Genomic DNA, 25,835 nt, shown 5'->3' with positions numbered 1-25,835 from the left:
GCCTTTTATAGAATCAGCCATAACATTAAAACCACCTCCTTGTTTCTACGCTGGTTTTGGTATATGAGGAATTTGTGGCCATTCAGTTGAAATAGAGTTTGTAAGGTCAGGTGCTGATGTTGGGTGAGAAGGCCTGTCTCTTGACTTGACATTCCAATTCAACCTAAAGGTGTTTAGTCAGGTTAATGTCAAAGCACTTGTGTCCCTCCACATTTACTCAGTAGCATGTACTGGCCAATCACCACACTTGTCTTTTGGTCCCGTCTCCTTTATTCTTTAGGTCCTGTTCTGAGTTGCACCATGGTGGAGGAGCGTTGCTTCGTTTATTGTCAATAAAGCCTTTTAAATTACAGCGATGTATTTAGAAACGTGTGCTTGGTATTTTACACAACCAGTGCATTGCAAGTTTGTGTGTGCCTCATTTAAATCTGTAAAATGATTAATAATTGTGTTTCTGTTTTGATTTTTTTCAGTCTATGACCCAGACGATGATGGTGGTGTCCCAGAACCAATGGCTGAGGAGGAGGGAGGGAATGACATCCCGACCGAAGACGATGGCTCGGAAAAGATAAGCCCTAAAGTTGCAGAGGACAAGGAAACAGACAACAAAAGCAACTACAGCTTTCAAAACTCTCCCGTCAGTGTCTTGTCCAACCAGGAGGTCGAACTGGAGTCTCGTCTGAGCGACGGCAGTGACCGACTGTCCGACTTCAAGGCAGCTTCTCCACCCGAGAGCCTAAAGGACAATGAGAAACACAGTTCCAAACTGAAAGACGAGACGTACAGTAGCCTGGAGAAAATGAGAGCCACTTACGTCAACTTCCTCTCAGACTCCTACTGGACGAATCCAGGACTAGAATTTAAGGTCGACAACACTGGCGGCAAAGCAAACTGTGACAGTACCAATGCAAGCACCAAGCGAGAGTTCGACTGGCATCAGGATGCGCTGTCTAAGACCTTGCAGCAAACCTTGTCCCCGAAATCTTTGTCCAAACCCAACCTGTTCAGCTCTGTCCATCTGTATAGGCAAAGCACCAAAGCAGGGGGTTCGGTCTTTACCGGGGCCAGTCGATTTCGCTGCAAAGACTGCAGCGCCGCGTACGACACCTTGGTAGAGCTGACGGTTCATATGAGCAAGAGCGGTCACTACCATGATGACAACCACAACAGGCAAGGCATCGCCTCGACTTCATCTTCCAAGAGCCGAAAGAGGAACCTGCAAGACATGGAGGGCAAAGAGGACGCACAGAAAGTCCTGAAATGCATGTTTTGCGGCCATTCCTTCGACTCTCTCCAAGATCTAAGTGTCCACATGATTAAAACTAAACATTACCAGAAAGTGCCTTTAAAAGAACCTATTCCAGTAATCACTCGTAAATTACTTCCACCAGCAAAGAAGCGTGCGTTCGAATCCACAAGGCCTTGTTCCCCTGACTCCACCACTGGTGCTATAAGCTACAATGAGGCTCATAGGTCTTCCGGCCTGGCGAATGTCCCCAACAACCGATACGGCTATCAGAACGGCGCTAGCTACACATGGCAGTTTGAGACGTGCAAATCTCAGATTCTTAAATGCATGGAATGCGGAAGCTCGCATGATACTCTTCAACAGCTTACCACTCACATGATGGTCACTGGTCACTTCATCAAAGTGACGAATTCAGCTTCCAAGAAGGGTAAACAGTTGACCCTCGATCCTTCAGCAATAGAGAAGATGCAGGCACTAGCGGAGCCCAACATTAACGACTGCGAAGGGCAGAAAGCCTCCCCAAATAACACAGCCTCTGAGGATTCTCAAAAAGCTTCCCAAAAAGAAAAGAAACCTGACCGTGTTGACAAAGAGAAAGAGAAAGATGACCAGGAAGATGGTGCAGATCAAAAACCCGCTGATGCCAGCTCAAAATATCCATACCTGAGGGAGGAGGACCTCGAACAAGGAGCCAGCGCAGGAGGGGATATACTCAAGTCCTTAGCTAACACAGTGGCCACAGCAATAAACAAGGCTCAAACCGGGACACCCAGTTGGAGTGCTTATCCCAGCATCCACGCAGCCTACCAACTATCGGGCATGATCAAGAGTGCCCCTCTGTCTGCCTCACCCCCCATCCAGCTAAAGCAGAGTCCCAGCCAGAGACTGAGGCTCATTGCTCCCAAGGGGAAGTTTTATCGGGGACTTCGAGGACTCAAGAGCTTCCAGGGGCAGCACAATCCGGACATCAAAAAAGAGAGGAGTGGCACATCCGACGACAAAGAGAGCCAGAACTGCAAGTTTGATCTAGCGGAGAACGATGACAGTGATTGTCAAGACGATTCGTCTTCCTCTTCAAAGCTGGATGCAGACTGCGTAAGTGAAGGGAATGAGACGATCAAAGGGAAGTTGAGCCCGGCTTTCTCTGACACGGCCAACCTATCGCCGAGCCCTCCTGTCAGCAACGGGCACAGCAGTTCTTCAGAGCTTGTCAGCGACTCTCAGGACGTCCTTAGCATCAACCCTCTAAGTGCACTACAGTCCGTCCTGAACAATCATTTGGGGAAGGCGAATAAGCCAAAGCAGGAGGGGATTCTGCCACAACGTAGCCGGTCCGTATACTCAGAGTTGAGCCGGGGCCTGGAAAAAACGGCTTCGTTACTTAAGTCATCCGCTGGCATCAGGGCCAACAGCTTCATGTTTACAAATAACGACCAGCCCATAGATTTAACAAAAAACAAACATAAATTGAGCTCCTCTGTTTCGACGCAGTCGTCTACGCCTATGCCTCAGAAACACGCACTGTCTGACATTGCAGACATGGTAAAGGTTCTTCCCAAAGCCACGACACCAAAACCCTCAATGCCATCGAGAGTGCCCGCTATGAAACTGGAGTCGGACGTCAGACGCTTCGAAGACGTCTCCAGCGACGTGTATTCCATCCACAAGCGCAAAGGCAGGCAGTCTAACTGGAACCCTCAGCACCTACTCATCCTTCAAGCCCAGTTTGCTTCCAGTCTCTTTCAGACCTCAGACGGCAAGTATCTCCTGTCCGACCTCGGCCCTCAAGAGCGCATGCACATCTCCAAGTTCACCGGACTGTCCATGACTACCATAAGCCACTGGCTAGCCAACGTAAAATATCAACTCAGAAAGACCGGCGGGACCAAATTCCTAAAGAACATGGACACGGGGCATCCGGTCTTTTACTGCAACGACTGCGCGTCCCAGTTCAGGATGCCGTCGGCTTTCATCTCGCATCTCGAATCCCATCTGGGTTTTCAGATGAAAGACATGAGCAAACTGCCGGCGGAGCACCAGACGAAGGTGGCCGAGCCCGAACTGGCTAGGGCTTTTAACGGCAAGGTGACGGACGCCCTCCTGTCGGAGGAAGACGTCGACTCGAAATTCAAATGCAAGCTGTGCAGTCGGACATTCGCCAGCAACCACGCGGTCAAACTCCACTTGAGTAAAACTCACAGCAAGTCTCCGGAGAATCATTCACAGTTTGTCGAGATGGACAAGGAGTAGGTTGCTTTTTACGATCTGTAGTTTTGTCGTTAATAACTGTAATTGCTCTGCTTTTATATACGAAAAAATACGGGTGAAATTATTATTATTTTTTATTATGTTTCGAGTAGCATCCTGTAGTAGGCTTATTTTAACATTTTATCAAATATTTGAAGACGGAATGGACACACTGGCTAAATTAGAAGGATGTTTAAGTAACTACAATTTGGAAGAAGAAGAAAAAAAAGCATTTTTTTAATGAATACACTGACGTACGTCTTTGCACTCGGCTCAGCTACGTCACCGGAAACAAACTGTATTATTGCTTGACGCATACTTGCTGATGTTTGCATGCGATAGCTCCGGCTATGACTATTTATTTGTATGGTATGGCAAGTTTTAATTGTAATACCTTTAACGAGAAGACAGTCGATGCATTAATTCCAAGCTCTGATGACGCACCTGAACGGACATGTGGCCAAAGTCCACACATTTACATTCACAAACACACATAAAATGTACAGTCCATTATTACTCTGTAAAATATGTGTTGCAATGATAGATAAGAAAAGCACTTTAATAAATGTTTAATCACCGGTGTAGGCTCAGATTCAGTGTGTGTGATGACGGATTTAGACGAGTTCGACGGGAAAATGTCTCACATCAGTGTAAATATAGCAGCTCGATGAAAAAAACTTGTCTCGTCATGAGAATGACGGGAGTGAGACGGAAAATACGGCACCTTTTATACCAGTACAAATAAAGCATTAACATTTTCTACCTGTCTCTGTGAATATTTTATGGGACACAACCATTACAAACAAGGGAAGGGGGGGAAATGCTTCAGATTTGGGGCAATAGTTTGGTGCACAAAGCGTCTTTGGTAAGGAGGAACTCTAGTTGCCTGCACAGAACCCTGACTTTCATTCGTAGAAGAACTCTGGGATGAATCGGAGCATCAGTTGTTAGCCAGGCCTTCTCATCCAACAGTTTTAGTCTCTAAGGGAGGAGGAAGAGTTTGGGAGACTCTATGTTGATGACCTTCTGAGGAGGTGTAATAATTTTCTCAAAGCATCCAATTTATTAGGAACACCTATTTGGTACGTTTATTCATAGATTATCCAATTAACATTTAATATTTACCATACAATTGTGGGTATACATATACTAACTGTAGCCAATCTGTGTACTTGGTCTCCTCCCTCTACTTCATTTATTCATGGAAAGGAACCCCCAAAGGAACACATTGACCAGATGATTTTGGGGCAGTGGACCATTCTCAGCGGTGCATTCTTGTGTGTGTTGTTCTGTATGAGTGCATCAGGTGCAGTATTGATTAGCCATAACATTAAAACCACCTCCTGGTTTCTACACCCACTGTCCATTTTATCAGCTCCACTTACCATATAGAAGCACTTTGTAGTTCTACAATTACTGACTGTAGGCCATCTGTTTCTCTACATACTTTTTTAGCCTGCTTTCACCCTGTTCCTCAATGGTCAGGACCCCCCAGGACCACCACAGAGCAGGTATTATTTAGGTGGTGGATCATTCTCAGCACTGCAGTGACACTGACATGGTGGTGGTGTGTTAGTGTGTGTTGGACTGGTATGATATAAGTGGATCAGACACAGCAGCGCTGCTGGAGTTTTTAAACACGTCTCCACTCACTGTCCACTCTGTTAGACACTCCTACCTAGTTGGTCCACCTTGTAGATGTAAAGTCAGAGACGATCGCTCATCTATTGCTGCTGTTTGAGTTGGTCATCTTCTAGACCTTCATCAGTGGTCACAGGTGCTGCCCACAAGGCGCTTTTGGCTGGATATTTTTTTGGTTGGTGGACTATTGTCTAAAACTCCATCAGCACTGCTGTGTCTTATCCACTCATAACAGCACAACACACACTAACACACCACCACCATGTCATTGTCACTGCAGTGCTGAGAATGACCCACCGCCCAAATAATACCTGCTCTGTAGTGGTCCTGTGGGAGTCCTGACCATTGAAGAACAGCATGAAAGTGGGCTAACAAAGCATGCAGAGAAACAGATGGACTACAGTCAGTAATTATAGAACTATAAAGTACTTCTATATGGTAAGTGGAGCTGATAAAATGGACAGTGAGTGTAGAAAAAAAGGAGGTGGTTTTAATTTTGTAGTTGATCGGTGTATATCATATCCATATACATGGAAAGGAACCCCCAAAGGAACACATTGACCTGAGGATTTTTGTACAGTGGACCGTTCTAACAGGGTAATAATGTCGTAGTGTGTGTTCTGTATGAGTGTATCAGGTGCAGCAGTGTTGTTGGGATGTTTAAACACTTCATTGTCGATAATACTGGTGGTATGGTACTCCAATCGAATATGTAAAGCGAAGAGCGTCCTGTGATCAGAAAGTGTACACAAGGTAAACACACACACACACTGCAAAATAATAGTAATTAATTAATTAAGTAATAATTAAAACAGCTCTAGTTTCCGTGGTTAACCGGGTTTGTGTTCCTAATAAAGAGGACAGTAAGTTTAAACTATATATGTATATTAATTGTATTTATGTTATTAAATAATATAACACTTATAAAGGTTTGCATACACCTAATTTGATTTGCAGTAGCAAAAACGAATGAAAAAAAAAATGAAGAATCATGACCAGAAAAATAAATCTCAAAAAGAAACAACCATTTTATTGTTCAATTTTTTTGTCTGGTTCACCATATACCTGCCACACTAGCAAGCTCAGGCACTTTTTATACTTTGAATCTGTATTTATTTAACATGATGTTTAGTTGGCTACAGCTGAAGACAAATGTTACAATTTATAATAAACACTCATAGAGAGCATGCAAGTCTTGGTAATCTTTGGATTTCCTTCTATTTTCCCCTCTGATTTACTATTTAAAACACAAAAAAATCAGAAATTTGAAATTATTCATAGGTGTGGTGTACAAATCCAATTTCCAGAAAAGTTGGGACATTTTGTAAAATGCTATAAAAACCTGAATCTGTGATTTAATTTTCTTGAGACTGTATTCAACCGACAAAAGTACAAAAAATATGTTAAATGCCAAATTTAAAGCCTGCACCACATTTCATGTCTGCAACACACTTAAAAAGTTGAGACAGAGGCTTGTTTACCACTGTGTTACATCACCTTTCCTATTAATTACACACTGCACACGTGTCGACGGGAGCGTGTGTTAGGTACCGCCGTCCACGGTCAGGGTAGGAGTCTGCGGCAGTAGAGGAGATACAGCTGGGTAATTAGATACGGTGGTCTGATCCAACAGATGAGCTCCTGTAGCTCAAATAGCTGAAGAAGGTAATGCTGGTTCTGATAGAAAGGTGTGACAGTGCATCTCAGTTTGTTGCATATGGGGCTGCATAGCCGTAGACTGGGCACGTGAGCATCGGAACTGGACCACGGAGCAATGGAAGAAGGTGGCCTGGTCTGATGAATCACGTTTTCTTTTACGTCACATGGATTGCGGGGTGCGTGTGCCTCGCTTACCTGGGGAACACACGGCACCAGGATGCACTATGGGAAGAAGGCAAGCCGGTGGAGGCAGTGTGATGCCTTGGGCAATGTTCTGCTGGAAAACCTTGGGTCCTGCCATCCATGTGTATGTTACTTTGACACGTACCACCTACCTAAGCATTGTTGCAGACCATGTACACCCTTTATGGAAACGGTATTCCCTGATATCTTTGGCCTCTTTCAGCAGGATGATGCGCCCTGCCACAAAGCAAAAATGGTTCAGGAATGGTTTGAGCAGCACAACAACGTGTTTGAGGTGTTGACTTGGCCTCCAAATTCCCCAGATCTCAATCCAATCGAGCATCTGTGAAATGTGCTGGACCAACAACCAAAATGTTTAATCAGCTTGCTTAACTGCATATATATATATATATACACCGATCAGCCATAACATTAAAACCACCTCCTTGTTTATACACTCACTGTCCATTTTATCAGCTCCACTTACCATATAGAAGCACTTTGTAGTTCTACAATTACTGACTGTAGTCCATTTTCTCTGCATGCTTTGTTAGCCCCCCTTTCATGCTGTCCCTTAATGGTCAGGACCACCACAGAGTAGGTATTATTTAGGTGGTGGATCATTCTCAGCACTGCAGTGACACTGACATGGTGGTGGTGTGTTAGTGTGTGTTGTGCTGGTATGAGTGGATAAGACACAGCAGCGCTGCTGGAGTTTTTAAATCCTGTGTCCACTCACTGTCCACTCTATTAGACACTCCTACCTAGTCGGTCCACCTTGTAGATGTAAAGTCAGAGACGATCGCTCATCTATTGCTGCTGTTTGAGTTCTAGACCTTCATCAGTGGTCACAGGACTCTGTATATTATTTTTGCTTGGTGGACTATATTCAGTCTAGCAGTGACAGTGAGGTGTCATACTAGCACAACACACACTAACACATCACCACCATGTCAGTTTCACTGCAGTGCTGAGAATGACCCACCACCCAAATAATACCTGCTCTGTGGTGGTCCTGTGGGCGTCCTGACCTTTGAAGAACAGCATGAAAGTGGGCTAACAAAGCATGTAGAGAAACAGATGGACTACAATCAGTAATTATAGAACTACAAAGTGCTTCTATATGGTAAGTGGAGCTGATAAAATGGACAGTGAATTTTTCTTTCCATATGTTCCATATGCTAACGAACTTTCATTTCATAATTGCATATGCTTTGAACCACGGCTATATCACAACAATTAAAAATATCTCCCTCAGCTTCTCTCATCTCAGAGCTATTAAAGAATAATTACCATCTAAATACATTAAAAAAAACATTTAGTGCTTTTCTTTCTCCCATCACAGTCAAGTCCTCAATTACTATTCATTATCCTATCTGTTTTATAAGTGCAATCTGACGTTCGATTGGAGAAAGCATCAGCGCGGTGGAGTGATTTGAGCGTCCTGACACCAACCCACCCTCCATTGTTGAAAACGAGCAGGCAATCACGCTTGTTCATCTCACGACTCCTAATGCAGTTCTAGTGTTCGGCAATAATTCCGCCCTGCATTTATAATTGCAGGCATAGATCCCACACCTCAGTGCACAGATTAAAGCCATAAATTATTTAGCGCCTTTCCTCACCGATGGATCCGCAATTCCCCCTCCGTCGGAGGCGTTATGCTTCGGAATAGCCACGTCTTTTCGAACGCAGGCCAGAGGATGATTTAAGAAATGCTTGAATAATACGACAAACTGAATGTGATATTCCGGCCATTTGTGTCTCTTAATTAAAACCGAGGGTCTCTGAAGTGGCTCGTCAGATGGAAGTGTGCTGCTATTTGCAGTAAGTCACGGCAGAGTCATTTAGCCTCTGTGCTTAATGGGGAAATTTTAAATGACCGTACTAGTAGATGGGCATTTGCGGCATGAGGGCATCTGAAATGGCTTTCTCGAGGTAGCAGCTCGATGTCAGTGATTCACATTAGGGCCGTAGCGAGAAAATCCTTTCGTCGGTGTACTCGGGGCTAGGAAATTAGCCGTTTCTAATATTAATTCAGGCCGATAATTCAAAGTCATTAAAGATTTATTGCCACATTAGAGGCGAGCTCGAATCGGATGCACGATCATGAGCTAAAACAACCCAACAATTAATTAATTGTGCGGTGTATGTTTGCGCAAGAGACACGGGGGGAACGAAAAGAGACAATAAACAAATGAAAGTGCTGATTAGGATACTTACGCTGTCGTTATGCTCGGCAAATAAAACACTTTTATTAATGCTGCATTTTGAGAAAGTAATCTTTGTAAAGCTAAATAGTTTGAGATTAAGCACCGGCGCATTCTCGTCCGTATCCGTGCATTTTATTGTAAATTGATCAACAACCAGTAATAGCCCTTGCACCCCCCCCCCCCCCCCCCCACCAACACAGAAGCACTCAATGATTAAATATGTACTTATGCATTTAAATATATGTATGCAAATATAATAACCAATGCATGTTACACAAAAAGGGGAGGGGCCGGGTTTCCGCATGGGTTTGCTCCCACAAGTCCAAAGACATACAGTCAGACCAATTGAAGCTACTAAAATGCCCTAAGAGAATGCCCATAGAATCTTCTTGCTGTGAGGTGACAGTGCTACCCACCATGCCACCTGGGAATCAAACTCAGGACCTTCTTGCTGTGAGGTGATAGTGCTACCCACCAAGCCAGCTGGGAATAAAACTCAGGACCTTCTTGCTTTGGGGCGACAGTGCTACCCACTAAGCCACCTGGGAATCAAAATCAGGACCTTCTTGCTTTGGGGCAACAATGCTACCCACTAAGCCACCTGGGAATCCAACCCAGGATCTTCTTGCTGTGAGACGACAGTGCTACCCACCAAGCCAGCTGGGAATCAAACTCAGGACCTTCTTGCTGTAAGGTGATAGTGCTACCCACCAAGCCAGCTGGGAATAAAACTCAGGACCTTCTTGCTTTGGGGCGACAGTGCTACCCACTAAGCCACCTGGGAATCAAAATCAGGACCTTCTTGCTTTGGGGCAACAATGCTACCCACTAAGCCACCTGGGAATCCAACCCAGGATCTTCTTGCTGTGAGACGACAGTGCTACCCACCAAGCCACCTGAGAATCAAACTCAGGACCTTCTTGCTTTGGGGTGACAGTGCTACCCACTAAGCCACCTGGGAATCCAGGACCTTCTTGCTGTGAGGTGATAGTGCTACCCACCAAGCCACCTGAGAATCAAACTCAGGACCTTCTTGCTTTGGGGTGACAGTGCTACCCACTAAGCCACCTGGGAATCCAGGACCTTCTTGCTGTGAGGTGATAGTGCTACCCACCAAGCCACCTGAGAATCAAACTCAGGACCTTCTTGCTTTGGGGAGACAGTGCTACCCACTAAGCCACCTGGGAATCCAGGACCTTCTTGCTGTGAGGTGACAGTGCTACCCACCAAGCCACCTGGGCATCGAACCAAGAACCTTCTTGCTGTGAGACAGTGCTACCGACAGAGACACTGTGCCACCCAATCAAGTGAATTAAATTAATTAATTAATTTAAATGGTGGATTAATTTATTTATCAATCGTGCCACCTGGGAATCGAACGCAGGACCCTCTTGCTTTAAGGCGACAGTGCTACCCACCAAGCCACCTGGGCATCGAACCAAGGACCTTCTTGCTGTGAGACGACAGTGCTACCGACAGAGACACTGTGCCGCCCAATCAAGTAAATTATATGAATTTATTAATTTATATGGTGGATTCATTTATTTATTAATCGTGCCACCTGGGAATTGAACTCAGGACCTTCTTGCTTTAGGGTGACAGTGCTACCCACCGAGCCACGGTATTAAAATAACAATAACAATAACAGATGTGGTCCAGAACACAGCGCAGCAGTTAAATGCCCTCTTCTTCTCTGCATACTAAAATCTTTATGTACTTAGTATGCTTTAATATCCAGACCTGTGTTGATCCCGTCAGGCTTCTGCTTGAAGAGTGTCAATCCGTCACCTAATTAAGTCCCAGTGCTGGAAAGTTCCGAGTGCATCTCGATTTCAAACCGTCCAAAATATGAAACATTTTAACCTCGCTGAAAATAACTGGCCTGAAAATACGCACATTTATGAGGAGAAATGTCACCTAGCGGTTAAGTGTCACATGTCAAATGAGCAGCAAAATAATAGGGAGAACCCGGAGAGGGATGTACGAAGCGGATGATTTTATTAGGACATTTCGGCGGCTTTTACATATTCCTCCAGACAGAAGCAAAGTCGCTCTTATTGTTTAACCTTGCCTGTCAATTACTGCGAATGTTTTTCCATCTTTGCGTGCTCTCATCACAACGCTGTCGCCAGCTGAAAACTCGCTTTCGCATTATGGCTATGATTACAGCTCTCGCTCCTACAAATCCTTTCTCAATCCAAACTCGGTTTCCTAAACTCAAAGCCTGCCAGGAGGGAAGTGAAGAGCGCAGTTGGTTTGTTTTGTTACATTTTGGCTACACCTGGTTTCAACCCCTAGGACCGAAAAGCGACTGGAGTACTGGGACATTCTAAGCAATTGAGAGCCCAACATTGGCAACCTGGCAGTGGTGGGGCTTAAACCAGTGACCTTTTGATTACTAGTCCAGTAACTTAACCACTAGGCTACAAATGCCTATAAATGCTTCAATTAATCAGAATAAACTGAATAATGAAGAACTCGAATTCTTCTTTCTTTTCACTAATTATAACGTTTGGTTTAAATTATTTTTGTATGATTTATATACAAGCCCAAATCAGAAAAAGTTGGGTCAGTATGGAAAATGCAAATAAAATAAAAATGCAGTGTTTCTTACATTTACTTCGACTTTTATTTGATTGCAGACAGGATGAATCTGAGATATTTCATGTTTTATCTGCTCAACTTCATTTCATTTGTTAATAACCATCCATTCCTGCAACACATTCCAAAAAAGTTGGGACGGGGGCAATTTAGGGCTAGTAATGAGGTGAAAAACTAAACAGGTGATGTTAATCATGGTTTGGTACGAAAGCAGCATCCAGGAAAGGCTGAGTCTTTGATGAGCAAAGATGATCAGAGGATCTCCAGTTTGTCAACAAATGCATGAAATGTTTAAAAACAATGAACCTCAAAGAAAGATTGGAAGGGATTTGCATGTTTCTCCCTCTACAGTGCATAATATCATTAAACCATTCAAGGAATCTGGAGAAATTTCAGTGCATTAAGGACAAAGGTGCAAGCTTAAGCTGAACGCCCGTGATCTTCGATCCCTCAGACGGCACTGCATCAAGAACCGCCACTCAACAATAGCTGATATAACCACATGGGTGAGGGATTACTTTGGCGAACCTTTGTCAAGAATGGGACAAAATAAAAGCTGAAACACTAAAGCACTTGGTCTCCTCGGTGCCAAAACGTCTTTTAAGTGTGGTGAAAAGGAATAGCAACGTTACAAAGTGGTAAATGCTTTACTGTCCCAACTTTTTTTGGAATGTGTTGCAGGCCTGAAATGCAGGAATGGATATTTATTAATAAATGAAATGAAGTTGAGCAGACAAAACATGAAATATTTCAGGTTCATCCTGTCTGCAATATAATGTAAATGTAAATGTCTTTTTTTTAAATTATTATTTGCGTTTTCTATGCTGTCCCAACTTTTTCTGATTTGGGATTGTATGATTTGTTGCAGGATGGAGGTCTCTATAATTTTAAGGAAGGTTTTTTCTCACCACTGTCGCCCTCGGCTTGCTCAACAGGGGTTTTTGGTCTGTTGGTCCTGAATGCTGTGAAGTTGCTTTGAGACAATGTCTCGTAAAAAGTGCTATCAAATACATCTGACTTGCTTTGACTTGACTTTAGACATACACAGCAGCGCTGCAAGTCTTACTAAGCGGTTGGAGGTGAGAAACGTGAAGACGGCAGCTGCAGCCTGGCAGACGGACCGTGTTTGAGCTTAAGGTCAACGAACCCTCGTTGTGTTTACAGGACGAAAGGGAACAACTCAAATCTGCTGCGGTCTGGACTGATTCATGTCACAATGAGTGGCGGATAAGCCGGGGGGTGGCTGGAGATTGACAGCCGAAGCTATTACAGCCTCGTGTAAGACCAACAGCCCTCTGGGATGCCTCGATGCCCTGTTCGTGCCCGTGTTGAGCACACGCTTATGCAGTATATTACATTTTGAATTGACTTCAATATAAACCATTCACCTGAGATACCAGGTCATCTGAATGAGGATGTTCTTTTGGATATTGTTTAAACAAACACACCAGTGGTGCTTAAGTGGTACAGCAGTTAAATACGCTTGCCCAACATCGGCCATCAGCAGAGGGATGGAAGAGCAGCTGTTTTAGCCACACCCACTTGCAGGTCCAAAAAGACCTACATTTGATTGGGTTTGTCAAGTTTGGTCCTGTGAACTGCCGATGGGTAGCACTGTCATCTCACAGCAAGAAGGTCCTGGGTTCAATCCCCAGGTGGAGAGGTCCAGGTCCTTTCCTGCCTTTTGCCCAGTGAATTGTACCCACTGTGACCCTGACCCTTACAAGCTACAATTAACTAAAAGGACACAAACTCCTACTGGAACAGGGCGGCACGGTGGCTCAGTGGGTTGCACTGTCACCTCACAGCAAGAAGGTCTTGGGTTCAATCCCTAGTTGGAGCAGTCTGGGTCCTTTCTGTGTGGAATTCCCATGACTGTCTGGGTTTCCTTCAGGAGCTCCGGTTTCCTCCCACAGTCCAAAGATATGCAAGTGAAGTGAATTGGAGCTACTAAAACTGTGATGTGTTTAAGTATGTGTGTGTGTGTGTGTGTGTTTGTCCTGTGATGGACCGGGTGACTTGTCCAGTGTGTTTCCTGCCTATCGCCCAGTGAATTGTACCCACTGCGCCCCTGAATAGGATAAAGCGGTGGTAAAACAGACAATAAATGCATGAATTGAAATCCATTCAACATCACCTAATGCGACTAAAAGGACATAAATTCCTACAGGAACACTACAAAATCTGTTATTTCAGACGAGTGAGAGTAGCTTAAAAGCACCTGTGGTACTTTCATTTCCTTCCACCCCCAAAACATGCTGACGGGTGCTTTTAATACCCCCCAGACAGAAATGAATGAGTGAATAGGTCTTTCTGCCTTGTGCCCTTGTACATTTGTATGGCGCTGGACCAACCACGCCCCAGAACACAGTAAAGGGAATTCATTATTTCAGTGTCTGTTTTTCCACTGCTTTATACTATTTAGGGTCAGGGTGGGAGTAATTCACTGGGCGAAGGGTAGGAAACACCCCAGACAGGTCACCAGTCCATAATAGGGCAAACACACACACACACACTCCAATTAACCTGACTGCACGTCTTTGGACTGTAGAAGGAAACCGGAGCACCCCAAGGAAACCCACACAGACGAAAGGAGAACATACAAACTTTAAAGAGAAATGACCTAGATTGCTCTACATAGGAATTGAACCCAGGACCTTCTTGCTGTGAGGCGACAGTGCTACCCAATCAAGGATATTAATTCATTCATTCATTTTCTTAACCGCTTATCCAAACAGGGTTGCCGGGTTGGGAGGGAGTGGTGCTGGAGCCTATCACAGCTGTTCAATGGGTGCAAGGCACACAGTAACACCCTGGACGGGGCGCCAGTCCATCGCAGGGCAGACACACATACACACACCCATTTACCTATAGGGCAATTCAGTGTCTCCAATTAACCTGACTGCATGTCTTTGGACTGTGGGAGGAAACCGGAGCACCCGGAGGAAATCCACACAGACATGGGGAGAACATGCAAACTCTACACAGAAGGAACCCGGACTCCTCCACCTGGGAATCAAACCTAGGACCTTAATGCTGGGAGGTGACAGCGCTACCCACCGGGCCACTGTGCCACCCAATCAAGAAAATTCATTCATTCATTTTCTTAACCACTTATCCAAACAGGGTCGCGTGTGTGTGTGTGTGTGGCACACAGTAACACCCTGGACAGGTCGTCAGTCCATTATAGGGCAAACACACTCTCTCTCACACACACACACACACACACCTAGGGCAATTTTGGTATCTCCAGTTAACCTGACTGCATGTCTTTGGACTGTGGGAGGAAACCGGAGCTCCTGGAGGAAACCCACGCAGACACGGGGAGAACATGCGAACTCTACACAGAAAGGACCCGGACCGTCCCGCCTGGCAATCAAACCCAGGACCTTAATGCTGTGAGGCAACCGTGCTACCCACCAAGCCATCGTGCCTCCCAATCAAGTGAATTAGATTAAATAATGTATTTATTTATTCCATATTGGTCCAACCCTAAAAAAAACACACCCTTATTACCGCTGAGGATTTGGAGTTAAAGAGTAAGTAATTGTACTGGGAGTATTCTGCAGGAACAGCCCTGCTGCGTATGGCAACAGGCCTCGTCTCGGCTCCGCGCTCCGCTGGCTGGGAGCATCTGGAGAGCTGCGGGCTTCGGCGCAGCTCATTGTGGCAGTCACGATTGTGCTGACGACAGCACAGGGGCCTCGGCCGGGAGATTACAGGGCCAAACGGAAAAAGTATGATTTGTTGCTTTCATATTTGGGCGTTGTCAGCTTCAATCAGAGGCGGCGGTGCGCCTCGGGCTAGGAACACCGACACATCTGAGAGACGCGTTGATGAACTGCTGGCAATCAAGTGGGAGTTCAGCTCCATCCAGTCTGAGTAGACTTCCACGCTCAGCGGTGTTCGTCTGTGCTATCAGCATGCCTTCGCTCTGCTATCTGCTGCTTTCCAGATGGAATATTAGCACTCCAGTCGCAATCTGATGTAATACTGTGTCTGCGCTGTAGCTGAAAAGCGAGGCTTGGTGTAGAAATATGTCTTTAAGATCTTTAATCTTTATATGAAAAAAACAGTGCACTTGTTGCTGTGTCAAATTCCAGCCTGCAGGTCGCAGAATTTCCACTGGTAGGCACGATGTACACTATATTGCCAAAAGTATTCACTAACCCATCCAAATCATTGAATTCAGGTGTTCCAATCACTTCCATGGCCACAGGTGTATAAAACCAAGCACCTAGGCATGCAGACTGCTTCTACAAACATTAGTGAAAGAATGGGTCGCTCTCAGGAGCTCAGTAAATTTCAGCGTGGTACCGTGATAGGATGCCACCTGTGCAACAAGTCCAGTCGTGAAACTTCCTCGCTACTAAATATTCCACAGTCAACTGTCAGTGGTATTATAACAGACTGGAAGCGGTTGGTAACGACAGCAACTCAGCCATGAAGTGTTAGGAGACGTAAAATGACAGAGCGGGGTCAGCGGATGCTGAGGCTCATAGTGCGCAGAGGTCGCCAACTTTTTGCATAGTCAATCACTACAGACCTCCAAACTTCATGTGGCCTTCAGATTAGCTGAAGAACAGTGTGTAGAGAGCTTCATGGAATGGGTTTCCATGGCTGAGCAGCTGCATCCAAGCCTTACATCACTAAGCGCAATGCAAAGCGTCGGATGCAGTGGTGTAAAACACGCCGCCACTGGACTCTAGAGCAGTGGAGATGTGTTCTCTGGAGTGACGAATCCAATTCTCCGTCTGGCAATCCCATGAACAAGTCTGGGTTTGGCGGTTGCCAAGAGAATGGTACTTGTCGGACTGCATTGTGCCAAGTGTTGTGTCAAGTTTGGTGGATATTTTGAGCCAGGCCTTCTCGTCCAATATCAGTATCTGACCTCACAAATGTGCTTCTGGAAGAATGGTCAAAGTTTCCCATAAACACACTCCTAAACCTTGTGGAAAGCCTTCCCAGAAGAGTTGAAGCTGTTATAGCTGCAAAGGGTGTGCCGACATCATATTAAACCCTATGGATTAAGAATGGGATGTCACTCAAGTTCATATGTGTGTGAAGGCAGACGAGTGCATACTTTTGGCAATATAGTGTATGTGGACGCCCCTCCTAATCATTGAGTTCAGGTGTTTCCGCCACACCTGTTGCTAACATTTCCATTTCCATTTCCATTTTCGGCATTTAGCAGACGCTCTTATCCAGAGCAGCTTACAAAAGTGCTTCCATAGTGAACATTACCTTAGTCTAGTTTAAAAAGACAACAGTCCAAGAATACAAATCTGCTGAAAACCCCAGTTTACTAATATTCTTGAATGCATTATTCTTTGCATGCTGCAATTGCCATCTTCAAATGCCTATTTCAGAATCTTCCAAGCCTTAATGGACTTTGAGGTATGATTGGGCTCATTGTCCTGTTGGAAGGTCCAATGATGTCCAAGCTTCTTGCAAAAGGTATGACATTTTCTCTTAGGACTTTCTGATACTTGATTGAATCCATCTTGCCCTCCACATGCTGCAGGTTTCCAGTCATGTCTGTGTAGATGCCTGACTGGGAGATAGCATCACTGAGATCAAGATCACTGGATCGCTGAGAACCCTCAGAGTTGGTGACCCCTGGTTCTGAACAGGATGAACAGGATAAAACAGACAATGAATGAATGAACAAATGAACTGAAACCCATAGCAAACCCATTCAAATGCTAATGTGACTAAAAGGACATACATTCCTACAGGAACACTCCAAAATCTATAATTTACACAAGAATTTCTGCACAAAATGAGGTCCATAAAGACATGGTTTGCCCTGACCATGCCCAATGCCCCAACACCTTTGGTATTAACTGAAATGCAATCTCCATTACTCCCTCGGCCCCGTTCCCCGTCTCTGTACAGGTGCCTTTAAACAGCTAGAATTGGAATTGCACTTCCCCTCAACCTGGCAATCCCACCTGCAGACAAGCCAATCACCATCCATATAGACACCAGGTTGCCATGTTGTTCCCGACAATAATAATAAAATAAACTCTACTAACTATTTTAGAAACCACTAGCATCTCTTATGTTGTTGCTGTTTGTGCTGCTTGGCGTTTTGTTCCGTTGCTGACAGTGCAAAACGCTTTCCGTGCCCTATGCTTGAAAGATGACTCAAATTGACTGATGTCTTTTAAACGCTCTTGAAGGTAAAATACATTGAGCTTGTCTTCTCTCAGGCAGCCCAAAGAAGAACGTAGAAATGAAACACGATGAATAATTAAAGATGGCCATTACACACAGAGCTCACCAGAAGGGAGACGGAAAAGAGGAAAACAGCAAAAAATGATGACGCTGTGGGTAAGTTTAACAACACGAACACTTAGCATCGAGAAGAGCTGTTAGAAAAACACTTTATTGGATGAGTAAGGTGGGTTGGACGTTGATGGTTAAACTATGTGGCCAAAACACCATTACTGGCTTTAGAGTTTTACAGCCACACACATTGCTAAGAAGTGTCTAAATAAATGATATAGTAAATTCTAGGTTTTAGGTTCTTGTATGGTTGTGTATGGTCTACATAGACATAGTTTGACAAGTTTGTTATGGAGGAACTTCAGTGGCATGCAAATGATGGGTGCAAAACTCTTCTTAGAAGAGTGGAAGCTGTTAAAACAGCAAAGGGGATATTGAATAAGGCAACATCATTTTGGACTAGAAAGTCCAGCAAGCTCATAGTCAGGTGTTCACATACTTTTAGCCATATATTGTACACTGATGAGCCAAAACATTGTAACCACCATCAAAAATGGTAATATTCCTTAACAGCTGTACATGTGACAGTTGAGATACATTAAATACTGAACTCATGGTAATTACTCATAGTTTGATCAGGAATTAAAACCTGAGTGATTCTGATTCGGACCAAATCAATGATGCCAGACGACTGAGTTGAAGTTGTCTGGCATCAAACAGCAAGGGGTGCTCACAGGCAGTCGTTGTGAGTACCCACAGACAGTGATCTGAGGAGGGACAAGCTACAAATCACAGACAGGATGTTTGATGACCAAGACTCTAGGGTCTAGGGTCTGTCTGAAAACCTAGTGAGCCCTCTACATAGACAACATTACACATAGACGTCATCTTATGCACTCCTGAGTAGACGTCATCCTATGCACTTCTGAGAAGAAGGCAGCACACTAGCACACCAGAGCTGACATTTCAAACTCGCCTGTTCGAAACTCAGCTCTGCCATCTTGCTGGGCTGGGCGGCTACATGAACAACGATTGGCTGTTGTTCATACAGAGTGAGAGCCGGATAGGGTATCCTCATGGCTGAGGCAATTGCGACCTCTGCTGGCTGATTGATGGCGCCTGCACAGAGTCAAGAGATAATGCATTGATCAGGGTGTGGCTCTCCGTACACAAAGCTGATCCACATATAAGCTTGTGCAGGTGAAAAGATGCAGTTGGCTACTGCACACATGTCGGAGGGGGCATGTCAGTCTCGCTCTCCTCAATCAGGGCGGGGATTGTCATCAGTAGAGAGAAAGCATAATGCAATTGGGTAACTGGATATGCTGAAGTCGGGAGAAAAAAGGAGGAAATGCATAAACAATGGCATTCTTAGATACCATCAAATGTTGCCTACTGAGGTGCCTTAATGAGATAATCTGACTAAATAACAAGGGAGCCTCCAATGCTTTCTTAGCGGTGAAGGCAATCCCAGCATTCATTGCGGCACAAATTTTCAAAATTTTTGATTACAGAGCAACGAACAAATTCTTTTACAGGGTGAATAAAGTTTTGATTTTCATTTTGTATAAAGGTGTACAAGTGTCATTTATTACCAAATTCGAGCATGTGAGAGACAATTTAACCAATAATGGTACACAGAGGAAGATGTTAGCTGGTATGCTAGTGGGTTGTGCCACCGCAGCCCATTGGTTTGAATGGCTTGAGGCTAACTGTGTTAGCTTAGTAAGGATAGTAAGCTGTCTAAGTAGTGCGTCTAAATAACCTACCATATAAGTTCAATGTCTTATTAGAATCCTCTCCACTAGGTAGGCAGTAGGCAGCTCACTAGGTTTTCAGACAGCCTTAACTATGGCACCTGGTACTGACCAACAGAAGGCCTCAAATACTGTAGCTCAAATTGCAGATCATTTTCAACACACAGTGAATCAAACCTTGGCTTACAATCAATGCCCCAACTGATCCCAAAGGTGTTGAGGTCAAGGCTCAGCAATACATGTTGTTATGGACCTTCTAAGGCATTTTAACCTAAGCTGTTACCAATGGTGCTATCAGCCAGTTGGGCATCTACATACGGACGTAATTGACTATGGGTGTGTTCAAAAACCTAGTGCGCTCTCTACATAGACAGCATTTTATGTCATTCTATGCGTGACCCCGAGAAGGAGGCTGTTTGAAATCCTAGATGCCTTAATATGCTGTCTAGTAAGATACCTTAAAATACCTGTAGAACGAGTGAGCATCCGATGCTGCCTTAGCGGCGAAGGCAATCCCATAATAACCTGAATTATAAGTCCATGACTTATTAGAATTCTTTCTACTGAGGCAGATGCTATATTATTATGTAGGCAAGGTAGCTCCCTAGGTTTTCGAACACACCCTATGTCTAAAAGAAGGGATTCCAGAAACCTATGGTCCATTTCTGTTCCAGAAAACATGAAATGAATTGAAAGTAATTAGCAGAGGTGTCCAGATACTTTCGACAAAACAGTGTGCCAGTCTGAATGTTAGTTTACGACAGTGCATTCTCATCAAGCTTTACAACAAACAGCGAAGCAGACAGAGGATGTTTCGAATGTATTGAAGCAGGCAAATTTCAATGCTCATTTGGCCCATTATAGCACATCAGCGTCAGACGGAACAGCGAGAAGCTGGACATATCCTTATTAAAGACTAGGTTTAATAATAGATTGACATGATTTGCAAATGCATTTTGGCATCAGTGTTGCTAACTGGGGTAATCAGTAATGTAAGCGTTCTCTAATTTAGCAATGAAACTGTGATTTTCCTTTTTAAGGAAAGAAGACTGACATGAGCTATTTGAAAGTCTTACACGCAGTGGACAATGAATAACAGGAATAATGTCACAGGCAGATTTACAAAATTAAAATGCTTTTAAACATTTTCCTGCAACAATTTCTTGCACAAGACCACTTAAATAAATGAATTAAATTGTAATGTGCTTTCCTAACATATATTTTTACATTTACTTTGACTTTTATTTGACTGCAGACAGGATGAACCTGAGATATTTCATGTTTTGCCTGGTCACCGTCATTTCGTTTGTTAATATACCTCCATTCCTGCATTTCAGGCCTGCAACACATTCCAAAAAAAGTTGAGACTGGGGCAATTTAGGGCTAGTAAAGAGGTGCAAAACTAAATAATGATGCGATTCCAAACAGGTGACGTCAACAGGTGCAGCATCCAGGAAAGGCTGAGTCTTTGATGAGCAAAGATGATCAGAGGATCTCCATATTGTCGACAAATGCGTGAGAAAATTATCTAAATGTTTAAAAACAATGAACCTCAAAGAAAGATTAGAATGGATTTGCATATTTCTCCCTCTACAGTGCATAATATCATTAAACCATTCAAGGAATCGGGAGGAATTTCAGTGCGTAAAGGCCAAGGGTGCAAGCTTAAGCTGAACGCTCGTGATCTTCCATCCTTCAGACGGCACTGCATCAAGAACCACCACTCAACAATAGCTGATATAAACACATGGACGAGGGATTACTTTGGCAAACCTTTGTCAAGCACTACAATACAGAGTTACATGCACAAATACCCCCTAAAACTTTACTGTGCAAAAAAGAAGCCTTATGTTAACCATGTCCAGAAGCGGCGTCGACTTCTCTGGGCTGGACCATTACACAGTGGAAACGTGCATTGTGGTCAGATGAATCAGCATTCCAGGTTTTTTGTTTTTTTTTGGAAAAAATGGAACAAAGACCAAAAGGACCATCTAGACTGTTACCAGCAACAAGTCCAAAAGCCAGGGTCTGTCATGGTATGGAGCTGTGTCAGTGCCCTTGGCAAAGGTCATTTACACTTCTGTGATGGCAGCATTAATGCAGAAAAGTACATTGAGATCTTAGAGCAACATGTGCTGCCTTTAAGACGTCATCTTTTCCAGGGACGTCCATGCATTTTTCAATAAGACGATGCAAAACCACATACTGCACACATTACAAAATCATGGCTGTGGAAGAAGAGGGTACGGTACTGGACTGGCCTGCCTGCAGTCCTGCAACGAAATAAAAGTCAAAGTAAATGTAAGTGTTTATTTTATTATGTTCCAACTTTTTTCTGATTTGGGGTTGTATAAGCACTTGGGCGGCACAGCTGTAAAATCATGCTAACCCACTATCAGCCTGTCAGGCATCTACATAGACATGACCAAGGCCGAACAGCCTGTCAGGCATGTACACAGACACGACCATGGCCGAACAGCCTAGCTTTGTTTTAGCACTCTCAGTGCTAAAAATTGTGCCCAATCAGGTATTTTCATCTGTAATTTGTGAAAATTACATTATTTGTAACTGTTGTAAATCTTTTTATTGTGAATGATTATTTTTGTTTCACCATGGGTGGGTGAATTAAAGGCACTTATTTTATGTTGCTTCTGCTCAGTGCACCCAGCTGCAGACAAGAGAAAGGAGGAGAAAGGCTGTAATTAAGGCGGGCATGTTGATATTAGATTAACTATATTAATATGAAAGCAGCTAAATTGAACAAACATAAATCTCTTGATAAATGGTTTGATAAATGTGCTGAGGTAGTACATATTATTATTGTTATTATTATTATTATTATTATTATTGTTATTATTATTATTTTATTATCATTATTAATAGTAGTAGTAGTACCTTAATTATTATTATTATTGTTATTATTATTATTAACAGTAGTAGTAGTAGAAGTAATACCTTAATTATTATTACTATTATTGTTATTATTAATAATAGTAGTAGTAGTAGTACCTTAATTATTATTACTATTATTGTTATTATTAATAATAATAGTAGTAGTAGTAGTAGTGCCTTAATCATTCTTATTATTGTTATTATTAATAATAGTAGTATTAGTAGTACCTTAATTATTATTACTAATATTGTTATTATTAATAATAGTAGTAGTAGTGCCGTAATCATTATTATTATTATTATTATTAATAATAGTAGTAATAGTACCTTAATTATTATTATTGTTGTTATTATTGTTATTACTAATATTGTTATTATTAATAATAGTAGTAATAGTACATTAATTATTATTATTGTTTTATTATTATTGTTATCATTATTATTAACAGTATTGTTATTATTGTTTTTATTATTATTAGTAGTAGTATAGTAGTAGTAGTAGTATGTTAATTATTATTATTGTTATTATTTTTATATTATTATTGTTATTGTTATTATTAATAGTATTTTTTTATTATTATTAATAGTAGTAGTAGTACCTGAATTATTATTACCTGAATTATTATTTTTATTATTATTGTTGTTGTTGTTGTTATTATTATTAATATTACTATTATCATTATTACTGTTATTATTATTATTGTTATTAGTAGTAGTAGTAGTAGTAGTGTTAGTAGTAGTAGAAGTATATATATATATATATATATATATATATATATATTTATATATATGTTTTTTTTATACCGTATATATATATATATATATATATATATATAATTAAGTAATTAAGGCGGGTAGTAGTAGTAGTAGTAGAAGTAGAAGTAGAAGTATATATATTGTAGCGACCCGCTGCTGTGGACTAGAAGGGGCCGGAGCTTTACCCAGAAGGACTTGCGGCTGTGGTATCAAGATCTACCGTGACCAGGTTGCTCAGCGCTGGGAATGGGTTGGCTATGCTGAGAAATACATAACCAGCTGTGTGAATGTGGTATGAATGTCTATGTGTGTGAATGGGTGTTTGTCCACATGTTCACTAAAAGATCTGTTTCCTAACGTCCTCTTCGACGCCGACGCTACAATATATATGTATGTATGTATATCCATACTTCTACTACTACTAATACTATATATACACAGGACTACACAGGACTAAAGCACAGCTGGTAAGATATGTTCATACAACAGCATAAGCTCTGGGGACCTGGTTTTAATCATCAGAGCATATCCCCGCCTCGTGCATGTTTTTACAAATATTACTGGACACACTGCAGCTTTAGTAAAAAAAAATCATAAATGAATATAAAATGTACATTCTGACTACTTGCACTTCTGATCCATTTCATCTACGCTCAGATAAAAGGCAGAGAAAATAATGGATGTGCAATAAGAGGGAAATCACTATAGCTTTTGATTATCTGTCTCTATATCAGCATTTAAAGAGAAAGATTAGATGTCAGGACACGGTCAGACTGGACTAAAGCTGACATATGTCACTGGAAAAAATCTGTAGCCTTTTGTGTGTAAATCACGTGTCACATGGTCAGCAAGTTCAAACCTAGGCCACGGAATACATTTCAAACGCAGACACACGTCTTCATTTTTCTTTTTTGATTGGCCGCTTCCTGCAGACCAAGTGGATTATTTCACAGCAGTGTATTTTCCCAATATTAGCCATCGTCAAACTGTGCATACTCCGTACAGGGATTATTGTAGTACGCAATGCTTGTGTAATGGTTTCATTTTCAGAGACCATTACCGAACATTAATCTTTCTTAAATAAAAACCAGAAATGATCTCAGGGTGGGGGTTTGTGTATTATTGCTAAGGGAAGGGAAAATACATCATTTTAAAGCATCTTTAGAGTAGGTTTTACATTTTTTTGTTATTTTTTTTTAAACCCATGTGCACAAAACTAGTACACTGGTGATTTTATACTTTCTCAATCTGAATTAATCATTTCTGTTATTATAAATGTTTCTTTAGTGTCTGATTTTGGTGATATCTTTTTTTCTCAGTTTCTCTTGTTCATGTTGTTCCCCTTGATGCAACTCGACCCCCCCCCCCCCCCCCACCACCACCACCACCACCACCACCACCCTCAGACACGGTCAATCATGTCTGTATATTCACTGATCAGCCGTAACATTAAACCACCTCCTTGTTTCTACACTCACTGTCCATTTTATCAGCTCCACTTACCATATAGAAGCACTTTGTACTTCCACAATTACTGACTGTAGTCCATCTGTTTCTCTGCATACGTTGTTAGCCTCCTTTCATGCTGTTCTTCAATGGTCAGGACTCTCACAGGACCACCACAGAGCAGGTATTATTTGGGTGGTGGATCATTCTCAGCACTGCAGAGACAATAACATGGTGGGGGTGTGTTAGTGTGTGTTGTGCTGGTATGAGTGGATCAGACACAGCAGCGCTGCTGGAGTTTTGAAATGCCGTGTCCACTCACTGTCCACTCTAGTTGGTTCACCTTGTAGATGTAAAGTCAGAGACGATCGCTCATCTATTGCTGCTGTTTGAGTTGGTCATCTTCTAGACCTTCATCAGTGGTCACAGGACGCTGCCCACGGGGCACTGTTGGCTGGATATATTTTTGGTTGGTGGACTATTCTCAGTCTAGCAGTGACAGTGAGGTGTTTAAAAACTCCTCAGTATTGCTGTGTCTTATCCACTCATACCAGCTCAACACACACTAACACACCACCACCATGTCAGTGTCACTGCAGTGCTGAGAATGATCCACCACCTAAATAATACCTGCTCTGTAGTGGTCCTGGGAGAGTCCTGACCATTGAAGAACAGCATGAAAGGGGGCGAACAAAGCATGCAGAGAAACAGATGGACTGCAGTCAGTCATTGTAGAACTACAAAGTGCTTGCATATGGTAAGTGGAGCTGATAAAATGGACAGAGTGTAAAAAAAAGGAGGTGGTTTTAATGTTATGGCTGATCGGTGTATAAGCTCTAAAAGGCTAAAGTACTACAAGTGTCACCACCATTACACTGACAAAAGAAACATCCAGAGTCAGTCCCTCTGAGACTCAGTCAGCTCAGTCAGAAGGAGCTAGGAAACATCACAACGCTGAAA

The 25,835-nt window shown here is 42.8% G+C and overlaps 1 protein-coding gene across 1 annotated transcript in view; it reads left to right on the top strand.

Moving 5' to 3' along the window:
- The window catches only part of LOC134333195 (teashirt homolog 2), a 98,177-nt gene extending 93,921 nt beyond the window's left edge, over positions 1 to 4,256 (top strand). Inside the window, exon 2 of the mRNA XM_063015058.1 lies at positions 474 to 4,256. Coding sequence (XP_062871128.1) covers positions 474 to 3,499 — 3,026 coding nt within the window. The 3' untranslated portion in view covers positions 3,500 to 4,256. The remainder of the gene's footprint in view (positions 1 to 473) is intronic.
- The last annotated feature ends 21,579 nt before the right edge of the window (positions 4,257 to 25,835 follow it).

This window comes from Trichomycterus rosablanca, chromosome 19 (genome assembly GCF_030014385.1).
Source record: "Trichomycterus rosablanca isolate fTriRos1 chromosome 19, fTriRos1.hap1, whole genome shotgun sequence".
In the NCBI taxonomy this organism is placed as follows: Eukaryota; Metazoa; Chordata; class Actinopteri; order Siluriformes; family Trichomycteridae; genus Trichomycterus; species Trichomycterus rosablanca.
The sequence above is the reverse complement of the archived record's forward strand: the minus strand, read 5'-3'. Positions and strand labels throughout refer to the sequence as shown.